This window comes from Quercus robur, chromosome 9 (assembly GCF_932294415.1).
Source record: "Quercus robur chromosome 9, dhQueRobu3.1, whole genome shotgun sequence".
Classification (NCBI taxonomy): Eukaryota; Viridiplantae; Streptophyta; class Magnoliopsida; order Fagales; family Fagaceae; genus Quercus; species Quercus robur.
In genome coordinates this window covers 24,805,856-24,829,715 of record NC_065542.1, presented here as the reverse complement: position 1 = coordinate 24,829,715, position 23,860 = coordinate 24,805,856, and the positions used below count along the sequence as shown (strand labels likewise).

Below are 23,860 nucleotides of genomic sequence, written 5' to 3'. Positions count from 1 at the left end.
TGTGATTTAAGAATTAAGCTTATTTAAGTTGTATTATTTTTTATTAACCTTATATTATCATGAAAAATTATTTCAAAGTTTGTTTCTATTTTTTAGAGACATTTTTAGTCAATTTTACTAATATTTACAAATTTAATATCTTTATTATTATTTTAATTAATTATTAAAATAATTATGACATCATTAGGGTTCGACCTAAAAACCTTGAACATCTCCCTTTTTAGTTCTTTGAATGGTTCGGTTTTTAAAATATTGTGGGTGTCAAAACACCAAAACTCAAATTTTTTAGTTAGAAGGAAATGTATTTTAGTATTTGAAAGAAGCAAAGCTAAAACCACTTTCTATATGGAAATATATGATGCATCTAATCCCCTTTGAACCAATTTTTTGAACCAAAAAGTACAAAACTGAAACAACTAAAGCTAACTAGTTCTTGACTGGCCTGGTTTTTTAGTTTGCCAAACAACCCTAAAACTTAAGAAAGTATCATGATACCTCCTGTGATGGAACCTACAAAGTGATTGCCATAACTGAAGAAGAGAGAGAGAGAGAGAGATTGGGGGAGGAGGTTGTGCTTTTGGAGAGAGAGAGAGAGAGAGAGAGAAATGCCTAAAACTTTGAGGCTGTGAGAAGTCAACCAGGTATTTGAAACTACACTTTCTGATAATGTTGTTTGATTGGCCATTTGCTTCAGTGAAGTTCTCTTTTTCAAACTTATTCAAGTTTCTTGATTATTGTACTCTTTGGTGTCTAGATGTCATCTACATCTTGTATACTCCCTGTGTACTTATCTTTGATTCCAATAAAACTTATTACTTATCAAAAAAAAAAAAAATCACAAGTAATATATATATGGAAACAAATTTGCATTCACAATCCAGCTAAATGACAGAGATTACCACCAACAAATTTTAACAGACCAAAATTTGACAGACAGTGGATAACAGAATATTACATTTGACCTAGCAGCATTACACCCATGCATGAAAGAATATTTTAGTCGAGAGAGAGAGAGAGAGAGAGTAGCAATTCATTAAGATAAGAGACCTGGGCTCGTAATGTTGGCAGGTCTGCAATCACAAGTGCACAGGCTTCTAGACTCTTTCACCATGCGCTGAGATCTCCGTGTGTGAAGCTTGATATTTACCAACTTGCCAGCCATCTGTTAAAAAAATTAAGGTAAAGAGTACTTTCAAACTTGGAGTTCATAAAAATAAAAAATAAAAATAAAAAAATCATTATTACGTTATATGGCTTCTACTAACAGCATAATGGTAACAGATTTCACAGACAGGAAGAAACACAGGCATAGAAACCTCTAAGAAATGCAACTAAATGGCACCATTCACATGATAGCATCCTCAAAATAAAGATTGTGATTTGTCAAAAGCGTGGGAGAGATTCACATAAACAATGTGACGTAATGGTAATATATGCAGTTCTACAGCAATTGGATTTCTACCATAAACTAAGACTGGTTAGTCTAATTAAACTAAACCATAAATTTTTTTTGCAGAAAATATCAATAATAGTTACATAAGTGTCTTTCTATCTAGAGCTGCATAAAAACAAATTTATTTAAACAAGAAAAAGAACTAGGCTCAACACCATCATTTGCTTAAAGTAAAATGATGCCCGCATAGGCCCTCCAAGTTGTTATACAATAAAGAACCAGCTAAGTGAGAATTTAAATGGGATTTAGGTGTCTTGACTAAATTTCAGGTGCTAAGCCTAATAGAGGGTATCAATGTCAAATAGAGACCGAACTTCTATCAGCTTGAAATCAAGTATCAAAATATTTGCTGTTATTTTAGAAAACCTAACATGGCTCATCATCAGTTTCTAAATTTCTTCTCTAAATTGTCACCCATAACCTTTGGGAGATCCATAATTGGTTTAGAAAAGCACATTAGTATGCCATTTCCATGCTAGATCAGGAATCTTGATGTCAAACTAAATCATATTACACAAAAGACTGTCTCCTAGAATACCCATAATCTACAATACCTTAAATTTTTCCACAATGTAAAACAAAAATTATATATATATAACCCCCAAAAAGAAATTTAAAATAAAAAATTTCAGCAATCACACGAGGAGGCAGATTTACCATCAGCATAACTTTTCTTGAACAGTACTTCCTCAAATTTATTCATAAACAAAAATTACAAACACAAGCTAACTTCTGAGTTGAAGAAGAAAAAAACACAAACCATTCTCCAAACCAAGTCTTCTGGACCCAAAGGTTGAGCTGGACTGGAATATAGAAAATGCCTAGAGTACTGCACAAGATTAACATAATAAAGTGATTCCCCTCAAAGAAATATCTGATTTACCAACCTAATTTAAATAATTAATGTTTAACACAAAATATCTATCAACTGTGTAAAGGATTTGTGTTAGTACTTAGCAAACTAATTAGATTAGGTATTACATGTGTATAACCATTTTCAATTCCGTGCATAAATATAAGCTGAAGAGTAAAGGAAAAAAGAAACAATATGCCACAGAATCACAATGTTGGTGGTTGGGGGGGGGGGGGGGGGGGGTGCACAATCTTGGAATATTCACTTTGGACTGGCTTTAAGTGATTGGGAATTGGAATCTATGGACTTATTGTTTGATACATTGTATGCCAATATCCCAAGAGAAGAGGGACCTGATCGTTTTAAATTGACAGAAAATGGTTAATTTGAATGTTTATTCTTATTATGAGATTTAGGTTCCACTAGACAGTTGCCAAGAGCCTAGTGGCTCAACTGGTATCTCTTGGTGTTTCCAACGAAGATGTTCAAGGTTCAAATCCCCTCCTCCATTGTAAATATTGACTTATCAAAAAAAATTAAAATAAATGGTTCTGCTGGTAATTTTTTTACTTGGAAGAGTGTGAGGTGCAATAAAGATACTAGAATGGTGGCTCCTTTTGTAGGTACAGCTTTGTGGGATAAAATTTTGACCTGTGACAATCTGATGAAAAAAGGCATAACATTGGTGGATTGATGTTGCATGCATGGATGTAATGGCAAAAAAGTGGATCATTTGTTAGTGCATTGTGATGTAGCTCAGAAGCTGTGGTCACTAGTCTCTTCTATGTTTGGGGATGCCTATGACCATTGTGGAGCTCTTCTTTGGCTGGAAGAATTGGATTGGAAAACATGGCAGCTATTTGGTGTGGAATATGGCCCCCTTATGTCTAATATGGACACTTTGGAGGGAGAGGAATGATTGTTTTTAATGGGGTGGAAATTTCAATGATCAAGCTGAAATATTCTTTTGTGATCTCTCAGTTTGAGTGGTCTCAGTGCATGGAAGGAAATGATAGGCATTTGCTAGTAGACTTCATAGACCCTCTTTCTTTCTTTTTTTTTGTTTTTTTTGATAGGTAATCAAAGATTTATTGCATAAAAAAGACATCATGAAAAGGACATCATGTTCATAGATCCTTTTTCTTTAAGAATTAAAACTATAATTCTATTTTCTATAGCATTCTTTTAAAAGAGTTTTGTGTATTTGCCTTGTGTACATAAAATCTCCTTTAAATCAATAAAGGTATTATTTATCAAAAAAAAAAAATCTCCAAGCATGTGGATCTTTAAAAGAGTAAAATAAAGGAAAGGAAAAATCATCAATTTTTTTCTTTCTGCAGCATAAATGGAACCATAATGGTTAGAGCACAGAACCTAGATATGCATGCATCTAATACAAGTAATTAAAATGATATGCAAATAGCAGTAAATTATTAAATTTGTAGTCACCAACCTTGGCAAGGTTCCATTGCATTTCTCTGATCTGAGCAGGGCCAACACTTTTTAGAAATGTTAAAAGCCACCCTGGCTGGACTGCATCACTGGACGAAACAAATAAAGCTATCTACATGGGAGGATAAACAAATCAAAGCCTCAGCGAATGCTGGTCATACTCAAAATAAGGCAATCCACACAACTTATAGCTCTCATCTGCCTCAAATGGACTAGGCACACCTGCCAGCTATGAATACATGTCTAGGTTTCTAGTTCATCTTAATATCCAAACATTAAGACACGAGGAAACAAAAAAATTGTCAGCCTAATTCAATATATATATTTTCTTTAGCGGGATTTTTTTTGAAAAAAAAAAAATGATTCTCATATAATTTGAAATACTTGCTTTGCTCCCTACCACAATCACTAAATTATCTCTATATTTATTAAACATTATTGCAACGTTGGTGTCATCCTTAATTTACATTCCCACATCTAATCAATAAACTTTCTTTATGCTTTCAAGAGAAGCATCAAGGGAAGGAAATAACAGAGCAGGCTTTAAGAATACATGCATACCTTCCTGTAATCAAGTATTCCTTCAAAAGGAAGCTCCAATTCATCACTAACTATAACAGGAATGCATCCACTAACAATAGCATCAAACAATCTAGCAGATGATGGAGTGTCACCAGCTGGACTTAAACAAAAGATAGACCTGGTGACAGAGGAAACAACATAACTACTTACAGAGTGCAACAAAAAAGTTACATTACAAAACATTGTAAGCAAATAACTATATTACTTGCGCATGCCATTCTGAGCTGCTGCTTTGCCTCCCTCTCCAGCTGTTCCCTCCTCTATAACTACATCCTTAGCACCCGTTAGTTCTGCTACAAGTTTAGGACGTATTTTTCCTCCCTGAAAGTAGCATATAATAAAATAAGCAGCATGAACTTGGAACATAAAATATGCACAGGCAAACAGAGGGATACACATAAGTGATCATCCAGGACAGAGAAATGGGAAAAGTCGTAAACTTGTTCACACACATGATGAGACATGAAAAGGAAGAGATGACAAAACCATCTAATTTATGGTCAGATATCTTATCAAAATATATATATATGGCCAGATATCATGTTCTCAGACATGACCAACACCCCAAAGCAGCATCAGATCAATCAGTTTGATAATACAATTGATTTAAATCTTTTTGGGGTCTCAAAAAAAATTATAGAGATGAATGTCACAGCACTCAAAATAATAAATCCTTGCCCATAATCTTTACTGGGGTGGAACAAGAATTAGACAACTCTTCTAAACAAGATCACACACAAACTCGTACACCATATCATAAAAAAAATACTTGGAACAAGATAAATTAACCTGAACAGTTGCATATTCTTTGTTTTACAGTTGGTAAGTTGCACATGCACCCAATGGGTGTTGAGCCCATGAGCACACCCTCACCTAATACTTATAAGGGGAAGAGGTGCCAGTTAAGCTAGAGCTCATTGGCCCGAACAGTAAAATATTCTACAATCTTGATTTGTCATTTAGGGATAAACTCAACATCTTTGGAGCAACCCAGGTGCAGAAATTCAAATTATGTATCTTAAGAAGAATTCAGTCTCATCAAATTGCAAGGGGAAACAGGAAGACATTTTAATCAAACTTCATAGAGAATTCAGTCAGTCTTCTCGGTTTTGCTCCAAGAAAACACAAACATCATTAAGTTATTAAGTATTTTCTAAAAATAGCCAATTTTTTTTTTTTTTTTTTTTTGATAAGTAAAAAATAGCCAAATATTAAAACTGCAGGTAGCCAAAGATATTCCAAACAACCCCATACCAAAAATATAAATAATCATTTGTGCCATATTTTAGAATAGTTGCATAATCCATCTGTGTTTCAAAGATGATTCAACAGATGTAACTTAATATGAATTGAGGCAGTGATCAAATCTCACAAAGTCATTACCTTGTGCCATGCAAGTTACAAAAAGTCAAAAACCAGGAGAACAACTTAAGACTGGTGGAGAAGAAGTTTTATTTTTACTTCCAAAAGTTTTAGCATAAATGGATGAAAATAATCCGAAAATTAGTCATTGATTAATCAAAATTCTTACAGCATTTCTTTTAAGACGCCCACGGAAAAACAGTAGTGTGCTTCTCTTTGATTCTGTTTCTGATAAGCATTTGGCATCACATAATTCAACATTGGGAACATAAGGAAGAATTAGGTCTTTTTCCAGAAACACCTGCCCCGGCTTGTACCTGAAATATTTTTGTAAAGAAAAAATTATTTTCTTAAAAAAAATGTATTTGTAACTATAATGAGTGATAAGATTCTATAATATAGATTTATTTGCAACTTCTCTAATCACCAGTTTCCTGTGGAGTCCATATCTGGTAGTAGCCAAATTGCAGTCTTCATGAACTTGCGTACAGATTTGAAAGACCAAGGATGATGAACTGGAAGTATGTGATCCCTTCCTCCAGATCGCTTCCAGGCAGGCTGATCTGTCACCCACTTTAGAGCTTCCTACATCCACAGTTATGAGTATTTCAGAGCTTTAAGAACAGATATGCGAATTGTAAAATTTACAAAGATTTCTAAAATCTTATGAACCTCCACACAACTCTCAAAATTTGATAAGCCAACAATATACCAAAAGGCACAAAAACTAATAGAAAAAAGAGTCAATACATGACAGTCATCTCCAGAATTCAGCCCACAGACTACTCTTTTTTTCCATTACAAGCTCCACCCCTTGTTTATGATAGGAGACACCATAGGGTCCAAGGACCATTGGTATAATTCAGGCCAGAGACATTATTACATATACCACATTCCATCTATTAATACAAATGTAGTGTCCCAAATTCCAACTTTGTTTTCATTTCCCAAATCTTTATAAAACCAAATGATAAGTGTGAATAAAAAAAAATTTCAAGCAGCACAGTGAGATGTATGAATCAGAAAGACAATTATAGTGAATACACTCATTTGGACTCTCAAAAGCTTAAAGACAATCATAATAATGAGTCAGAACCCCAATTAGTAAGTACTAACTTTCACAATAATGAGGTACCCTATTATTAGGTCAGACATTAAGTTAATCAATCTAATAAATGTGAGATAATGACTATATTGCTTCAACTAACAACTAACTCTTCCACACTACATGAACAACATCTGAAAAAATTCCATCCAATTATCCACATTTAAGCTAGACACCAATAAATCTAACCAGACATTTCAACAAAAACAAAGCCTTAGTCTCAATATTTCAATGGATCCTCAACAAATGAGATTGGAGGCGGCCACATGAATTCTTTTCTTCCATCCTATTCTATCTAAAGTCATGCTCTCCCTTACATTCCAAATTGACATGTCTTTTTTTATTACTTCTACTAATGCCATTTTCGACCTTCCTCTACCCTTTTTCATTCCCTCAACTTGAATCAACTCATTCTTTCTTAATGGTTCATTAGTCGCTCTCCTATGAACATGACCAAACCATCTACCCCTATCTTTAAGCAAATTTCCTCATTTCAAATCCTATCTTTCCGTGTATTCCCGCTAATCTATCTTAACGTCCTCATTTCCGCTACACTCAATCAAAGAAAAATCTTCAATAAATTGAAGAATGATGAACACAATAATTTCAATCTTAAGTAGCTTAAGGATGAAGCTTTAACCACATTTGTAGGTTAAGCTTACTTAACAATTGTTCAAAACAAATACTATGAAAGCACAATCATTCAATAATCATAACCTACAACCTAGCATCAAATCCTCTATACAGGAAAAAAAAAAAAAAAATCTTAATCTTAAATTTTTTAACAAATTAGGAACAATGCAGAGCAATAAATAAAGTAAAACCTTGAAGGAGCACTCACACCCTGTAAAGCGCTTTGCACTGTTGTTTCTCGAGCAAGAAGAAGCTTATCGTAGTGAAGAAAGGTATGTAGAAAAGATCAGCCTCTTCCTGCCTATCAACTCTCACCACATTCTTCAACAACCTCTCCGATTCCGGCGCAATCAGATCCGCCCACAGCCAGTAATCCACCGAATGCTGCATCCAAATTTTTCATTTTCTCAGCAACCAAACAGATCAAAATACGATATTTTCAAAAAAGCAAAAATTGAGGAACCTGTTCGATCAAGCGGTGGACGGGGCTGCCATTGGAGGTGAGATTAGAGGTGTCCTTGTAAGTGTTACGAAACAGCCAAAGTAGATCGTAGGTGAACTTGAACGGCATTTCGTACACGTAAACCCTAATCGGCGTGGAGAAAGGGTAGTACGAATCTCCGTGCACCAATCTCTCAGTCTCTACCGTATACATCGAGTCGTCCAGTGCTTTAACGACGACGTCGTCGATGTTGTCGGTTGCGGAAACGGTGTCGTCGGAGCGGGGTTTCGGAGCGCGGTGAGCGAGGAAGTCTTCTAAGGAAGCGACGAAGGAAATCTCGGGTGATCGGGTCGGGTGAGGGTTGTTGTAGTCGGGTCGGGTATTGGGGGAGAGAGAGAAGAGGAAGAAGAGGACGGAGATAGCGAGGAGAGAGAGAAAAATGAGGAGGATTGGGGACTTGGATCTTGGGTTTAGACTGTACCTTCCTGCTCCTCCTCCTCCGGCCATTTCTTTGCCTTTCAAATCTCAATATTTGAGAGACTCTTGTCGGTCTTTTTGACTGAACTGATCAAGTTTTCATTATGTGAGCTTCGAATGTGACCAGGTGGTGTTAGTTATTTAGTTTACTGGTTCCCGGGCTGGACCGTAAGAGCACCGTCTAATACTATTAATGTGACCGAACCTTCATTTAAAAGGATTTTTTTCTTTCAAAACCACGTACACTAGACCAAAACAAATACTGCCCCATTAAATGCGCTTGAAGTTGGAATCCATCAACTATTCTAAAATTTTCAATTCCTAATAAATTTAGCACCCAAAAAAAAAAAAAATTTAGCACCCAAAAAATGTGTTATGAACCCAATTGGATTGTTGGTTGCTTCGAGGGAATCAAGACCTACTTCGAGACCGTCTAAACATCTAAAGTGAATACTCACTCAATAATTATAATTTTTCAGCTTACTTTATTAATCAACATTATTAATAGATGGTTTTACAAGATAAAACTAATATTTAAATTCAAAAGAAATCTGCCAAAGGACTTGCAGCTGAATTGGCACATCTCCATGCACAAAGTGCTTGGAGGTCTAAGGAGGAAAATGTTCGAGCTGCGAAATTAGTAACATGTTGTAATTAACAAAACCATTAATTACCCAACTCCTAATAACTGGTAAAACATCTGTTTCTTTTATTTTTTAATTTTAAGGATAAGAACCATGCTCACTTATTAATTAATGTTCTCAATTAAATGTTTTGCTCCTTTAGCAACTTGTCCACGTCCTGTGGGAGCTACTCATTTCTTAAGTAACTTAAACCAAAACTTTGATTTATGTATAAGCATAGATTCAAGTCATAAAAGAGGTAACATAGGGTTAAAATAGATAAGCTCACATCTTGTAAAGAGAATAAATTATATGTTTGAGAGTTTAAGGTTAAGAGATTTTAAAGAAAGAATACAAAGAGGAGATGGAATGAAATGAGAACGTGTGTCAATAATTTCTAGCTCAAATATATTTTCTCCTTCCATAATAAGGGAATGTAGGTTGAGATTGTGGGCTCTAAACCTACTATGCGCATTTGTGCCAAACCAATAAAATATCTTTTGCTAAATGAGGTAGTTTTTGATGAATAGTAAAAGTCTTTTAACTCAATTGCACTTGTGGAAACATCGAGGGTTCAAATCCCCACTTTCCCAACAGACAAAAATAAAATTAAAAAAGAATGAAAATAAAAATACATGAAATTAAGACTTGAAAAATAAAACCACCAAATTTTCTCTTTTACAACTTTCCAGTTCCCACTTCAGATTCTGTTCCTTTTCATTTTGTTATCTCTATCCATTATCCAAGCAGAGGCTGTAACTAAATATTTTCCATCCAGTGGCAAATTTATTTGTCTAACCTAAAATCCAAGCAACACTAATCGACTTTGTCCAATGAAAAGAAAATTTCACACGGTTTACTTTCACTGAGGGGTCATAAAAGATTTGCCCTTTCATCTCAACAAAAAAATAAGTTCTAAGTTTTAATGCTTATAATTTACTAACAAAATAATCGCATTGATTGTGACATCTCTCCCCTTTAGTTTTCATTTCTCTCTTCACTCCTTCATTTCCATCCGTTCACCGGCCAGTTCAGTATGTAAATTATGACTGATAAATGAAATAAGAAACAGACGGTCATGTATATAAACTGTTATCCTCCTTTCATTTCCGTCCGTTCACCGGCCAGTTCAGTATGTAAATTATGACTGATAAATGAAATAAGAAACAGACAGTCATGTATATAAACTGTTATCCTGAAGCTGCAGCCTGCAGCTATCACCAATGTATATGAAACTGAACAGACGGCACACACATGAAACCTTTTTTTGCATCCATAGCCAGCAGAAAAAATGAATTTACCAGTCACTTGCTCTCTCAAGCTGTTATGTATCAAAATATAAACATGAATTACTTACATAATGTGCAGAAATAATTGAAGTTCCCAAGAGAAAAAGTCCACAACCTTGTTTATGAAGATCATAAGTTTTTTTAAAACATCAAACATAAATTGTCTTCACCAACTAAAAAACCCAGTATCAACAACATCCAGGCATGCTCTGTCCCAAAACCACATAATAATCGGCTATGTGAAGCAGCTCAAAGGCTGATGAGATCACCCTTTGGTGGTTGCTTCTTGGAATCATGCCCACTTTCAGACGTACCCCCACCTTTCTTACCAAATATCATTTCATCAAGATCATCCATCATTTCGTCAGTACTTCCCCCCTGGCCACCACCTCGAGAACCAGCTGGTTTTCTAATCAGGGCATCTTCTTTTGCATGACGGGGTGACTCATCGGGCTCAACAGCAACGGGTATCATAGCTGGTTCTGGCTCAAGTGGAACTGAAGGCTTCTTCAGCTCTTCAAACTTGGAGAGAACTTTCTGGATCTCATCATTCACATTCAAGGCTTCAAAAAGCAGGGCCTCATTATCTCCAGCTGTCTCAATAATTCTCTGGACAGTAAATTGTGCCTGACGACACTGTTGGACCAGTGTGGTTGTCAAGTCATCCTGACAATGGGAAGAAAACATTCCATTCATGTTACTTTGTGCTCACCAACAATGACTACCTAATATATAAACTGAAATAGTAGTTGCAAAAATCAGGAAAATATGTAACAAAACTAAAATTGACAATATAATTCCTCAAACAGCTGAAACCATTCATTCAAGAAGGCACAAAACAGCTAAGTCTCTTTTTTGATAAGTAATAAGATTGTGTTGAGAAAGAGAAGATATTTTATGAAAAGACAGGGTATTTAGTACTCTTGAAAAATACAAAACATAAATCATTACATGCAAAGAAAGAACGAATCAATAAAATCTAAAAAAGAATTCAAATGATTAGTGATTTTGAACTGCTCGAACACAGAACCATCAAGTCTCGATCTCATCATCATTACAAAAGTGTCAAACAAAAATGTCATTACATGCAAATGACATAAAACAGCATCTGCACTGTACTAGGTGGTTGTCATTGCGCTACGCTTTCTTTCTTTTCCTTTTTTTGGACTCAACTTGTAATAGGGAATAATATAACACTCAAGTGAACTGTCCCCATGGCCAGACCTGCTAGGTCGATTGACTGCCAAGAATTAGGACATCCAATACCAGGCATTGTTGTGCATGTGAGGCATTTCCTCTTTTTTAAAAAAAACTATTTTCATTAATCCACAAAAAAAAAAAAAAAAATCATTGTTATTAAGGATAACAACCCAATATTTAACCCACCAAATGGATCTAGATCAGACACTTGATCTTACATGACAGAAAACTATTTGGTGTTCGTTCAACTATAATAAAATAAGCAAATTTAACACGTTCATTGCCATCAAACATTATGGATTCATAGGAAAACTGCAACGCATCATGCAACAGAGATACACCAGAATGTCACGGTATTAAGCTAAAGGTGTAAGTTATCTTTCTGAATGATTTTTCATGGACATTTAAATTATATGGTCAATATGCATATACCAAAGGAAATAATACTATATCCAAACTCAACTGCTTCATCAGATGATCAGGTAGACAGTTCTAAACCTTTTTTCTTTTTAAGTGAGACACTGCATAACTTAAGAAGCTATCACTGAAGTGAGTTTCATATTACCATGTTCTTATTTCACACACCATTTTTGAAATGGTTACATTCAATTCAATCAAATGCATGCTATAAATCAAATTGATGAATTTTAAACAAACACACAAACAAGAGGACAATGGTCGCCATGGAAAAACGGTTTAGGTTTTAAAAAAATTAAGCTTTCACCACAAAAGTTTGCAAGATCTCAGAATTTTGGAGGGGCAGGAAATTCTGGATGGTAGCAACATTGGTGATTGTTTTCATTCCACCAAGTATCCATGAAGTGAATTTTTATTTACTTGGGAAAATTTTGCTTCCCTTTTGCCTTAATTACACCAAACAAGAGAGAGAGAGATTGGGTTAATAAAGGAACAAATTGGTCAAGTTTCTTTCACAAGAAAAAGATTGGGTTGGAAAACATAATTAGGTTCAGAGAAGAAGGGATGGATTGACACAATAACCACAAATAGAAAATGCTCCAAGATTTCTAAAATAAGATGGCCAACACATCCATGAACACCCACATGTATTCAATATTTCAATTACACAAGACCAAAAGGATTCATTTGAAGGAAATTTCTAGTACTCTCACATGTGGTTTAAAAGGTCACTCTCTAGTACAAGGATCCAAAATATACCATCAATAATAGCTAATTTTTTGCTACCATTGTTCAATTGTTAGCAATCCCTAACAAATTTCTAATTAGCAGAGTGAGCTCCATATACCAAGATAAGAATTAGATAGGTAACTGCCAGGCAAACATTTTCTAATTCCTATCAATGTTCTTAGGTGTATATGACGTGAAAAGTGTGTGAATCATGATTAGCCTCCAAATTACCAACGAACCATGATCAGGCTACAAATTGCAGGTGGACCATTATGGACACCAAATTGCATCTAAACCAAGATCTAGGTGAGTGTTGGTGAGAGGCTCAACCTTAACTTACGTTGCAATATAGCATTGGCCAACTCCTTTCAACCCACAACCTACGAATTTGTCTTACATCAAAGTTATAATTAGAAAATACATTTTGATATGTTTCTTTCTCTTCAGAAAAATATTTTATAATTTTTAATAATAAAGATGCAAAAAGAAGATAAAAGAAAATATAATAGTAATTATCAGTCAAAAGACCCAAAATTCAAAAGTGAGTAGAAAAAAAAATTGAAACCAAGATGAGCTTTTGGGAAGCAGACAGACACAAACACACAGAGAAAGATCACTTATGAGCTTTGAGCAGTGGCCAATCTAAGTGTTGATCTGAGGCAGGAGAGCTCCAAATGATCAATTTAGCAGCAAATATAGCAGATTGAGAGAGAGAGTCTAATCTGGGGTCAACTGACAAAGCTTTTTTTTTTTTTTTTTTTTTTTTGATAAGTAAGAAAGAAGTATATTCAAAAGGCTACCTCATGAAAACAGAGGCAGAACAGACAATACAGAGAAGAAACAAACAGAAAAAAAGAAAAGAGAACAAGAAAACAAGCAGAAAACAACAAAGAACTAAATACAGAGGAGAGAACAAAGGAACAAAGGGAGAGAATCACTAGAGGTGAGTCCCCAAGCCCTAGACCAATCAAATAGAGAACCACAAAAATAAGCGAGCAACTGGTCATCGGATTTGTCCCTGTCCTCAAAAGTTCGCCAATTCCGCTCCCTCCAAATACACCACATTAGGCACAACGGAGCTAAATTCCAAATGCTAGAAGAGTGCTTTCCAAACCAGTTCCACCAACTGAAGAGCATTTCTGCAACCGATCTAGGCAAGACCCAAGAAATCCCAAAAGATCTGAAAATCAAGCTCCACAACTTATAAGCTTTTTCACAATGGAGAAGCAAATGATTCGTCATCTCCCCATTGCAACGACACATAATACACCAGTCAACCAGATCAAAGCCTCTACACCGCAAAATGTCCCCTATAAGAATCTTCTCCCAAGCTGCAGTCCAAACAAAGAAAGAGACATGCGTAGGGGCCTTAACCTTCCAAATACCTTTCCAAGGAAAAGTAAAAGGCAAGGGACTTTGAAGCTTGTCATAAAAGGAGCGAATGTTGAAATCCCCCTTCTTCGACAATTTCCAAATCATGCGGTCTCCTTGCTCAGAGTGAGGTAAACAAGAATCCAAGGTATGGAGAAATTCATCCACCTCTCCCATCTCCCAATCATTAGGATCCCTAAGTAAAGGAACCTTCCAGCTTCTCCGAGCCTCGGTCCCCAATCTTTCGAGAGACGAGGCCACAGAAGCCTCTCTATTAGTAGCAATCCCATACACAACCGGGAAGGTAAGATGGAGTGGAGAGTCCCCACACCACTGATCTGTCCAAAACTTCACTCTATCCCCCACCCTTAACTCAAACCGGATAAACTTGCTAAAAACCTCCCAACCTTTTCGGATACTTCTCCATAAACCACACCCATGAACACCCCTACTCAGCTTGGAAGACCAACCCCCCACTCTTCCCCAAACTTCAAAGCTACAACCCTCCTCCAAAGACGAGTCTCCTCAACCCCAAACCGCCATAACCACTTTCCTAGTAAGGCTTTATTAAAGGTAGTTAATTTCCTAATACCCAAGCCACCATTAACCTTAGGAGCACACAACTTATCCCACCCCACCAAATGAACTTTCGACTCCCCCCACAGGAAGTCCCTCTGAATCTTCTCAATTTTATTAGCCACATGCGACGGGATGGTGAAAAGAGATAAATAGTAAGTAGGAAGGCTGGAAAGCGTACTCTTGAGCAACGTCAATCTTCCAAAAAGAATATTGTGCCCAGTAATCAATATTCTTTTTTCTTTTCTAAAAGAAATAGTTGTCCTTGCGTTGCAACCGTGTATGAAATAGAAAATTAATTTTTTTTGTTGGACATTGCACAAACATGAATGCAGCCATGCCCCAAACATGTCTGTGTCCAACACCGTGGTTTTTGCTGTATCAGTGCTTCTTTTCAATGACCCACAACCAGTCATCATTGAGAGGATATAATGGATATTCCTCTATAATTTAACCTAGTGAAACCCTAGCCTAAAAAGTAAATCACACCAAGTAGCCCTAGAAATTTCCCTTGGAATTTGTGGTGTTGATGCATTTGGATGTTTGGATGCTTGCATAACTTACTAACCCTCTTTACCTAGGATTCTTGACGTCACTTTAAACATGGCTCCAATCCATTCTAAATGTCCTAATTCTTCCACTAAATCCATTAGGGAATTACCTAATGTTTTCATCATTCTCCTCCCCCAGAATTTTTTCAACCCTCTGCTGCTTTGGAAATACACAGGAAAAGGGATTAATGGTAGAAAATTTAAAATCAGGACCATTAGATGGAAGGTAGATGTAAATGATCATTCCAGAAAATATGATTATAATAACTAGGAACAAGAAGTCGCTTCATTGGAATTCAAAGTTTTTGACAGCTTATTCAACTTTTTATTTATGACAACCAAAGACAAAAAGAACCAAAATTTGTTAACTGTTAAGAATGCAAAGTTTTGACAGAATGTTCAATTGAAAATAAAGGTGGATTTTCGAAAAGATTTATTGGAAATCAGAAAATTTCTAATGCTGCATTTGTTTGAGCAAAAAGAGCATTTCTGTATGGTTGCATAAGAAAATGTGGGTCAAAGGAAAACTCAAGTTGGTCAATGGAAAAGCCATATAATAATTACCCTTGTTTTCCACTATTATTTTCCAGAAGAAAACAAGCTCTCTCCAGACCAAGGCTCTCTCGTTCAAACATGTAAGGGTAAGGTCTCTCTTTCTTCTCTTCCCTCTGCAATAAGATTTCTCCTGTCTCACTCTCTCTAGTCTCTACCAACACACACACACACACACACACACACAGACCAATCAGCCCCAATTTTTTTTGAGAGGCTGATTCTCGGGCTTGAAAATGAGGAGTAGTTTAGTGATAGAACTTGGAAGGAAAAGAAGATGGGGTTCATTGAGGTTATGAGCTGAAAAGGGTTGGAAGGTTGAGAAATGATGGGTCTGAAGAGAGTATATGAGACTTGTTTGATATAAATAAAATGCATGAAAGCAGTAATGAAATTGGTCTTATGAAGAAAGAGAAGGTGAGGGTTGTGAGCTCATTTTCAATGTCTCTACCAAACACACGAAAATGAGTCAGTATACCATAAAATGTTTTTCTTAAAAACAAGTCATTTTCCAAAGAGAAAAGTTTTTCATTGAAAGGAATGGAGCATGAGTCTTCCTTAACTTTATGCATTCCCTCAATAGTAATGATTTCTTAGAAAATTCTATCACTACCAAACACAAGGAAATGAGTGAGTTTTCCAGAAAATGTATTCTAGAAAATCTCCCCCCACCCCCAAAAAAAAAAAAAACTTTTCGTTGAAACAAACAAATCGTGAGTTTTCCTTAACTTTTGCATTCCATCAATTATAATTTATAGTTATTTCTAAGAAATTTTTTTTCAATAATTAATAAAAAAAAAAACCAGAAAGGAAAGGGAAAAAAGAAGTTGAAAGCTGATAAGAGAGAGGTCAATTGTCTAAATAGACTATATTGGAACTTTGCATGTTTGCAAAATGCAAATGATTCATCATCCATTCCAACAAAAACTGCTAGATCTACTTGGATATAAATCATTTCACAACTAATCAAATTAAATGGCTACCCAACAAATTGACAATATCACCTGACAAATTAACTCAGAGAAAGTTAGGAAAGATAAGATGGCAAAGGAAAATGACCTGATACCAAGGGGGAAAAAAGGAAGTATGAATGAAACAGCTTACTTTGACAAAGAAGACAAGAGAAAGAATTTCACTGAAGGAGAATATTAAACGAATGCAGGAGATGTTTTAAGTCTATAAGAAGTACAGAAATGCACTCTATACTAAGTCAGTCATATTGCTTAAATATAAGACACAACATTCTGTAAGAGAGTAAAAATTCCACTGCAACCAAAATTTTTTGGGGTAAAAAATCCCAGTTAAGCCAAGAATTCATTTGTAGGGGATCACTTGTGGATAATTTCCATATCCAAAACTTTAGCCAGTCTAATGGAAATTGCATATGTCACCACAAACAATTAGGGAACAACTAGAGCATACTGCTTCTGAGGTAATGCAATAAGCCATTTGTGAACCATGTGATCAATGATAATAAGCAAGGTTGATATGGCACAGAAGTCAATACTATAACTTGTAGGAATTTAAAATCATTTAACATTATGAAATCTAGAGTGAGAGGGGGGGGGGGGGGGGGGGGCTGCTTAATGACAACCAGCTGAATAAGATAAAAATACCTGCAAAGCATCTTGCTGGGGTGAAGAGGATAAAACCGTTGTAAGAAGCTCAACACTGTTTCTTGCAACATCAAATGCTTCCTTTGTTTGTTCAGCCGTAAAGCTTTGCACTGGAAGATCACGCTCAATCTGCTGAGGAAGACCCTCATTCAATTCTGACTCCGATACTGAACGAGCAGGAGTGAATATAGGTGCCAAACTTTCATTGTCACGACCAGGGAACCGAATGCCCCTTGATCTTAAACTCTGAAATAGAAAGACAAGAACAGAAAATTATATATATATATATATATATATTTAAAACTTGCATGGAGATATTTAAAAATCTATTTTTCATACTAAAAATACATAATGGATCCCACACCTTTTTTTTTTTTTTTTTTTTTTTGTAATTTAATTCAAACATAAACTCTCTTTGAACCAAATTGTAGAACAAGATCCTTCTTTAATCTTCTTCATTAAAAAAAAAATTGTATTGGTAAGTTACACACGTACTCCAATTTATTTATTTGTATGAGATTCCTCTGTATTTTCTTACATCTTTTTTCAATAAAGTTTATCACTTATCAAAAAAAAAAAAAGTTTCATGCGTACTCCATAATCTAGAAGACTAGAATTTGAGCCTGAGCTCATTGACATCCTATCAGCCACTGCTACTAACTTTTCATATGCCAGTCGGAAACAATACTAGATAGAGAAAAATTAAAATATTTACACTGTAGTTGACATAAATTTACATTTATGAGAGAACCACCCACCAGGGGGGGGGGGGGGGGGTGGTTGGCAACCGAACAAAGGCCAGTATTAAAATATAAAAGCAACAAGAACTTTACCTTGTATGTTTCTTCATAAACAGGCAAATAGCGGAGCTCATTGGTCGATTCTCCCCATGATTCAATTAGCATCAAAGCCTTGTTACGGTTATTAACTACAGTCTGAGGATCTTCAATCAACTTCACCATCTCATCAAGAACTCTCTCCGCTGCTACCTCCGAGAAAGCCTTCTCACAATTCTTAACACATGTTTCAAGCAACACCAAAGCCAAGTACTGAATCCTAGGACTCTTCAACATGATCCTCCTTTTAATTCCGCGGATCAATTCAATACTGTTAATCTTTTCAGTATTGATCATGTCACAAATATCAAGATTCATGGCCCAGTCAGGCTCATCAAGGTTCTCCGAGGTGGCATCATCAACGATCTTATCAGTCTGGTTTGGGCCTTGGAAAAGCTCCTTCATCTTGAAGCTCATTGAACTCATGCCTGCAGTCATCTTTCGGCCCACCTCGGCACCTCCAATCTTGAGGCGTTCACCAAAGGCACTAACTTTCTCCATCAAATTGTCACTCATATTTGCAACCCTTCAAGACCCTAAAACCAAATCTTCAAAAAACTATCCTGCAAAACCCACAAACCTCCAATATGTCAGAATAAAGAACACTCCCACCCTATGGTGCTAAAATTAAATAATTCTGGTAGAGGAAAGTTTTTCACATAAGAAGGAATTTTGCATTTCTGCAACAACAAAACAACACAAAATACAAAATTTTCCCAGGAACCAAACAAAAGCATTCAAGAGCCACATATAAACCATATTATAATTCCTTTGCTCAATTTAAAAATAGCATAGTATTGAGCACTAATTCTCACACATTCAACGCTTTTCAAAACCCAAATTTTCCCCAAAATTAGCGAAATTATTAATAAAATCCCTAAAAATCATTATAAAAAAAATAAAAAATAAAAAACTGTTAGGAACCCTAATTTGACATTGAAAAGCGAGTACAGGCCATGAAGAAGAATTTAACAAAGTCTAACATCTATAACACCACAGTCAACTGAACATAAGTAAATTTTGCAGATATCAGAAACCAAAACGGAAAACAATTAATTAAACCATTAAATCACGAATATTCAATATCTTTATTTTCTCTCTCTCACAACTTTCTCAGCTACCAAAAAAAACGATTAACGAAGACAACAAATTTCCGCAACAAAACCCTAACGGTCAAAGAGGAGAGGTAGAACCTAACTCCTATACGAAATTCTTATTTGAAATTGAAAGCTTGCTTTTCCTTCAAGTTTTCCTCTTAACTTTCTCAGAAACCAAACGGAGTCAACTCAATCGATCGGATCACAAATATAGCCATAACATAAAACCATAAATACATACAGTACCTTTTGAAAAATGAGAAATGGATTGGTTGAGAGATTTGAGAAAAACAACGCGCAAGCGCAACGACTCTTTTTTTTCTTTTCTTTTTGGTCTGTTGGAGTTTGTTTGTTTCAGTTTCACATTCTCTTTTTTCTTCTGTGAGTCTTTTATCTTTCTTTTCACGTTACATAGAAGATTGGAATATTCAAGTCTAAGCTTTGTCTTTGGTTTTTTATATATAATTTTTATTTGCGTGGATTTTTATGATGGACCCGGTGGAAGTCGCCGGGTTTTTTAGGCTCAGCTCCAATTAAGGTATACAAATACAATTGAGATTATTATGATTATTATTTAATATTATAAAAGTTTTACTTATATTTCTGTAACACTTTCATAATAAATCATAAGTAATAAGTTGTTATTAGTTTTAATTTGAATCTACTATTAAATTTATTTTTTTACCCACCAATAACAACCTGTAATAACCTGTTACTTATGATTTGTTATGAACAGATCATATTTCATAATATTTCGGTCAATTCTTGTTAGGAAATTTTTTAGGTGAAAAATGTCTGATTTCTTGGTGGACTTGGTAAGTAATATGTGGAATGAGGGGTTCTTGGTATCTTATAATAAGTCTACACTATTTTTTTCAATATCTTTTTAGATTTTATAACTAATCAATGGTTAGCTAATATTATATATATATATATATATATATGTATTTATGGAGAGAGAGAGAGAGTCATTTTTCAAAAAGCATTTTTTATAAAGATATCTCATTCTTATGTTTTGTAACAACTTTAAATGAATTGAAAAACAATTTCCAAAGTCTAAATTTCCTTTATTTTAGCTTACCATGATATGGAATTGTTTTCTAAAAAAAAAAATTTAGTAGAAAAATAATCTCTTAAAAATAAGTTATATTTTTTTTGTTCACTAAAGATAATTTTCATTTAACCAATTTTTTCTGATACTACTAAGAACTAAAAAAATATGAAAAACTATATTCATTCAATGATTTTCATAGAAACTAACAGAGAGAACCAAGATTTAAATCATACCATCATTTATTTCAAGCACTTACAATTTTTTATTTCATTTTATTTTTGTGTAACCACATGAATTATAGTGTTTTCTTGAAAAGATCATATGAATTATTGTCGTGTGTGTTGCACATGGTTTTAATCAATGGTTCGATATTATCCAATTTTCTTGATTAAGAGTATCTAGATTTAAATCCTACCCTCATTTATTTCAAGCACTTTTTTATTTGTGTAACCGCATGAATTATACTGTTTTTTTTTTAAGGAGATCATGGTCTCTTATTTGAATATGAATTATTGTTGCAGGTGTTGTGCGTGGTTCAAATATCATTATTTCTAAAGATGTTATCATCAAATAGGCCATAGTTGAAATTAATTTATTAAACCACTTACTTGTAATTATATAATTTTTTCGCAATAAAAAGTACATTTTTTTTATTTGCCTAGAGACTAGCCAATCTTAAACAAACAAAATGTCTCCATGATAATATGAATATCAATAATTTTATAGACAAATATTAAAAGTACAAGATATACCTCAAACAAAACAATATGGGAGTCGAATTTGATTTGGAGCAACCTACTTGCAATAAAAGGTGTATTTTGCCAAAACTTATCTATTATTGCTATTGAAGTAAACCAAATGATCCGGATATAATGAGCCAGATTAGCAAACACAATATGTGGCTTTGTAAATTATATTCTCATTTAAAAGTTGTGTATTTTGATTTTTGAGTCAACTTGTAATGACTGTATTAAAAGTTATGAGTGACCTATATAAAATATACTAGTCTCATCACATGCGCTCTGCATGTTACAATGAAGCTCTTTTTTTTTTTTTTTTTTTGAGTTTAATGTAATTTTTTATTTTTCATTTATCTATTGTTAGTGAGGTTACACATAATGAAGTTTTTAAGAAACTAAAATTTAGGATTTAAAATGAAGTAAACCGTTGGGTTTGTTGTGTGCTAGTTTTTAAGAAAAAAAATGTATAAAATGTGTGTGAGATATATTTAACTAGAAAGTATGCTAATTTTTAGGAAAAAAGTTTATCTAGTAGTTTTTTGTTTTTGTTTTTGAATTTTGTTGAATTGCAATTTTAAGTTTTTAACCCTATCTTTTTATTTTTTAAGAATAAAGATTATTTAATTAGATTATGAGTATTTTTAACATTTTTTTAAAGTCGTAACTAACTTTTTAAATCCTCTTAATATATAGAAAATATAAGAGTTATGACATTTGTTCCATGTTATATAGAGATTAGCCTAATTTATTCAATATAGTTTTAGGCCTTGATTTTATTAAAAAAGAAAAAGAAAAGAAAAGAAGGATGGTCAAGACTAGAGGATACATTTAAATTCATTAATCACAAATTCAGTAATGTGTCAATCTTCTCTTTTATGGCCATGGGGACAGTGCCAAATATTGTCAACAAGGAAAACATGATCATTAATGTCAACTATTTCATTATCACCATGTTAAAGATTCATTTAGTTTGTGGGAATTACGACATTTAAAGAAAAAATTTTGAGGAATTTGCATTTTTCAAGGGTGTTTGATTATTGATGGACAGACTTTAACGTTAGCAACACACCGTAGACTTTCTCGTTCTTTTACAATTGTACACTTGTCAAAGTCAGAGCTGTTGGGCGATGACTTATTTTGTCGGTCTCCGTTGGATACGATTTTCTTGCCCCATTGTTACGCATTCGTATGCACCAAAGGGACCGTGAGTGACAACTATTGTATATTCACTGGTCGCTAATCCGTGTGATGCACGGGATAGTTAAATAAAAAGATAATTAATCAACCTCATAGTAAAAGAAAAGGCTAAAAGAACTATTAAGAGACTACTTTGTCCATCAAATAATCAACCCAAGTGGCATTGTAGCTCATGAACAAAAGTCATTGTTGCATTTCATGGCTGCATACTTGCTAATAATGGAAATTACCTGTATAAAACTTGAAAAGGGTCAAATGATAATATGGAAAACATTCCATAAATAACTTATTGATGATAGGTATAGAGAGGGGACTAATGTAAGTCATCAATGGAATTTGAGTCATCATCTCATTGCAAATGGAATATAGCCCTATATTAAAACTAAAAGTAAAAGTAAAAGTTCAATCATTCTTTTTCTCTAAAACGTTATCAAAAACTATAAGTAATTTACATCAGTTTCAAATAAAAACCACTTGAAGAATCAACTACTTTAAATCATTATCTGAAAGAGCAGCGACATAAAAATTTAAACAAAGATGAAGTTCTTCGAACATATTTCAGCACCAATTTCCAAGTTCAGCTCTATGTATGGCAACCAATTACTCACCCCGGTTGAAAGCACAATGTTTAGAAGAATCTTCCAAGTATCTTAGTCACAATTTTCATCCACCTCCCTAGATCACTAAACTATATATCTACTAATCTACATACCCTAACTTCAAATATTGAATACAAAGAAAGAGCCCAAATTTCTCAAACAGATTTGTGTAGCGTATATAAACTTAATTTGTTCTACTGCCTTTTATTCACGAAAATAATATAGAAGAATAGAAAGAAAAAAAATTGTTAAAAATGAATGCTTCATATCTTCCACCATACTTGTACTTACACATACTAATAGTTATTTTCGAAAACTTGTAAAACAAATGAATGTACAAGCCTAGATTCAGCTACAGAACCTGAAATACCAAAGCAAACCTCTATAGATAGTGTAGCACAAGATGTAGCATTAATATTACCCTAGCAATCTAATTATCTATTTGATCCATTGGTTGTAGTGGTGGGCCATTGAATTTGTGAACATCTGTAGAGTCCTTACTAATCTCTTAATAAATTTAAAATTTGATTGGATTCGTCATGATTTCAACCATTTTGCTGTATTACTTTTTCTAAGTGTAAAATGTGACAAACCTTGTAATGCATGGCTTATATTGCCACTATAACATTATATTTTAAAATGAATATGATTTGCATTTAATCTTTTAATACTAGACTAAATTGATCTCTTAGTTGCTTAACTATATATTATATCTGATTACAACTAACCTAATGAATATTTATATTTGCTAAATTATATGTTATAATCTGATTACAACCTCCTTAGTTTAGTTGAACTGAAAATAGTCAAAACACTAAAATTCTAGAAATTTAAAGTATATGCAACCCAAAAAATTAGAAAGCAAGCAATCAACACCAATCCAATCAAATATGGTGATGAAAAGTTCTATTCAAGCATTTCTTTGAACACTTTAGGGGAGTTGAGAAACCAAAGGGAAAAAAAGAGTTTCTTAGAATTGAGAAACCAATTAATATAATAAAAAAGAAAACTGTACTGGAAAAAAGAAAAGAAGTTACACAAACAGTGTGCAAAA

General features: G+C 34.2%; 2 protein-coding genes across 3 annotated transcripts; both read right to left on the bottom strand.

Annotated features, from left to right (window-relative positions):
- Nucleotides 1-849: 849 nt before the first annotated feature.
- LOC126699987 (probable arabinosyltransferase ARAD1) lies at nt 850-8,530 on the bottom strand. Its single transcript, XM_050397969.1, has 9 exons — nt 7,904-8,530; nt 7,651-7,824; nt 6,130-6,287; nt 5,872-6,019; nt 4,546-4,661; nt 4,320-4,458; nt 3,760-3,870; nt 2,214-2,282; nt 850-1,162 (listed from the first exon to the last, which is right to left on the bottom strand). The coding sequence occupies exons 1-9, from the start codon at nt 8,387-8,389 to the stop codon at nt 1,034-1,036; spliced, it is 1,530 nt and encodes a 509-aa protein (XP_050253926.1). The 5' UTR covers nt 8,390-8,530; the 3' UTR covers nt 850-1,033.
- A 1,703-nt stretch (nt 8,531-10,233) lies between these two features.
- LOC126699985 (TOM1-like protein 1) lies at nt 10,234-19,646 on the bottom strand. Of its 2 annotated transcripts, none has more exons than XM_050397965.1 (4): nt 19,463-19,646; nt 18,117-18,682; nt 17,284-17,529; nt 10,234-10,937 (listed from the first exon to the last, which is right to left on the bottom strand). In XM_050397965.1, the coding sequence occupies exons 2-4, from the start codon at nt 18,633-18,635 to the stop codon at nt 10,521-10,523; spliced, it is 1,182 nt and encodes a 393-aa protein (XP_050253922.1). In that variant the 5' UTR covers nt 18,636-18,682; nt 19,463-19,646; the 3' UTR covers nt 10,234-10,520. The 2 variants fall into 2 exon arrangements, with proteins under 2 accessions (XP_050253922.1, XP_050253923.1); XM_050397966.1 differs by lacking the exon at nt 19,463-19,646 and adding an exon at nt 19,318-19,336.
- Nucleotides 19,647-23,860: the final 4,214 nt, after the last annotated feature.

What these genes read in the sequence shown, in the direction of transcription:
- LOC126699987 (XM_050397969.1), bottom strand. Translation starts at nt 8,389, where the DNA reads ATGGCCGGAGGAGGAGGAGCAGGAAGGTACAGTCTAAACCCAAGATCC. An exon ending in AGTGCAAAGCGCTTTACAGG is followed by an intron (nt 6,288 to 7,650) that starts GTGTGAGTGCTC and finishes CTGTGGATGTAG; the next exon opens with GAAGCTCTAAAGTGGGTGAC. An exon ending in TGCAATGGAACCTTGCCAAG is followed by an intron (nt 2,283 to 3,759) that starts GTTGGTGACTAC and finishes AATCTTGTGCAG; the next exon opens with TACTCTAGGCATTTTCTATA.
- LOC126699985 (XM_050397965.1), bottom strand. Translation starts at nt 18,635, where the DNA reads ATGAGTGACAATTTGATGGAGAAAGTTAGTGCCTTTGGTGAACGCCTC. An exon ending in TTTATGAAGAAACATACAAG is followed by an intron (nt 17,530 to 18,116) that starts GTAAAGTTCTTG and finishes TTTCTATTTCAG; the next exon opens with AGTTTAAGATCAAGGGGCAT. An exon ending in CCCAGCAAGATGCTTTGCAG is followed by an intron (nt 10,938 to 17,283) that starts GTATTTTTATCT and finishes TCCCATTGTCAG; the next exon opens with GATGACTTGACAACCACACT.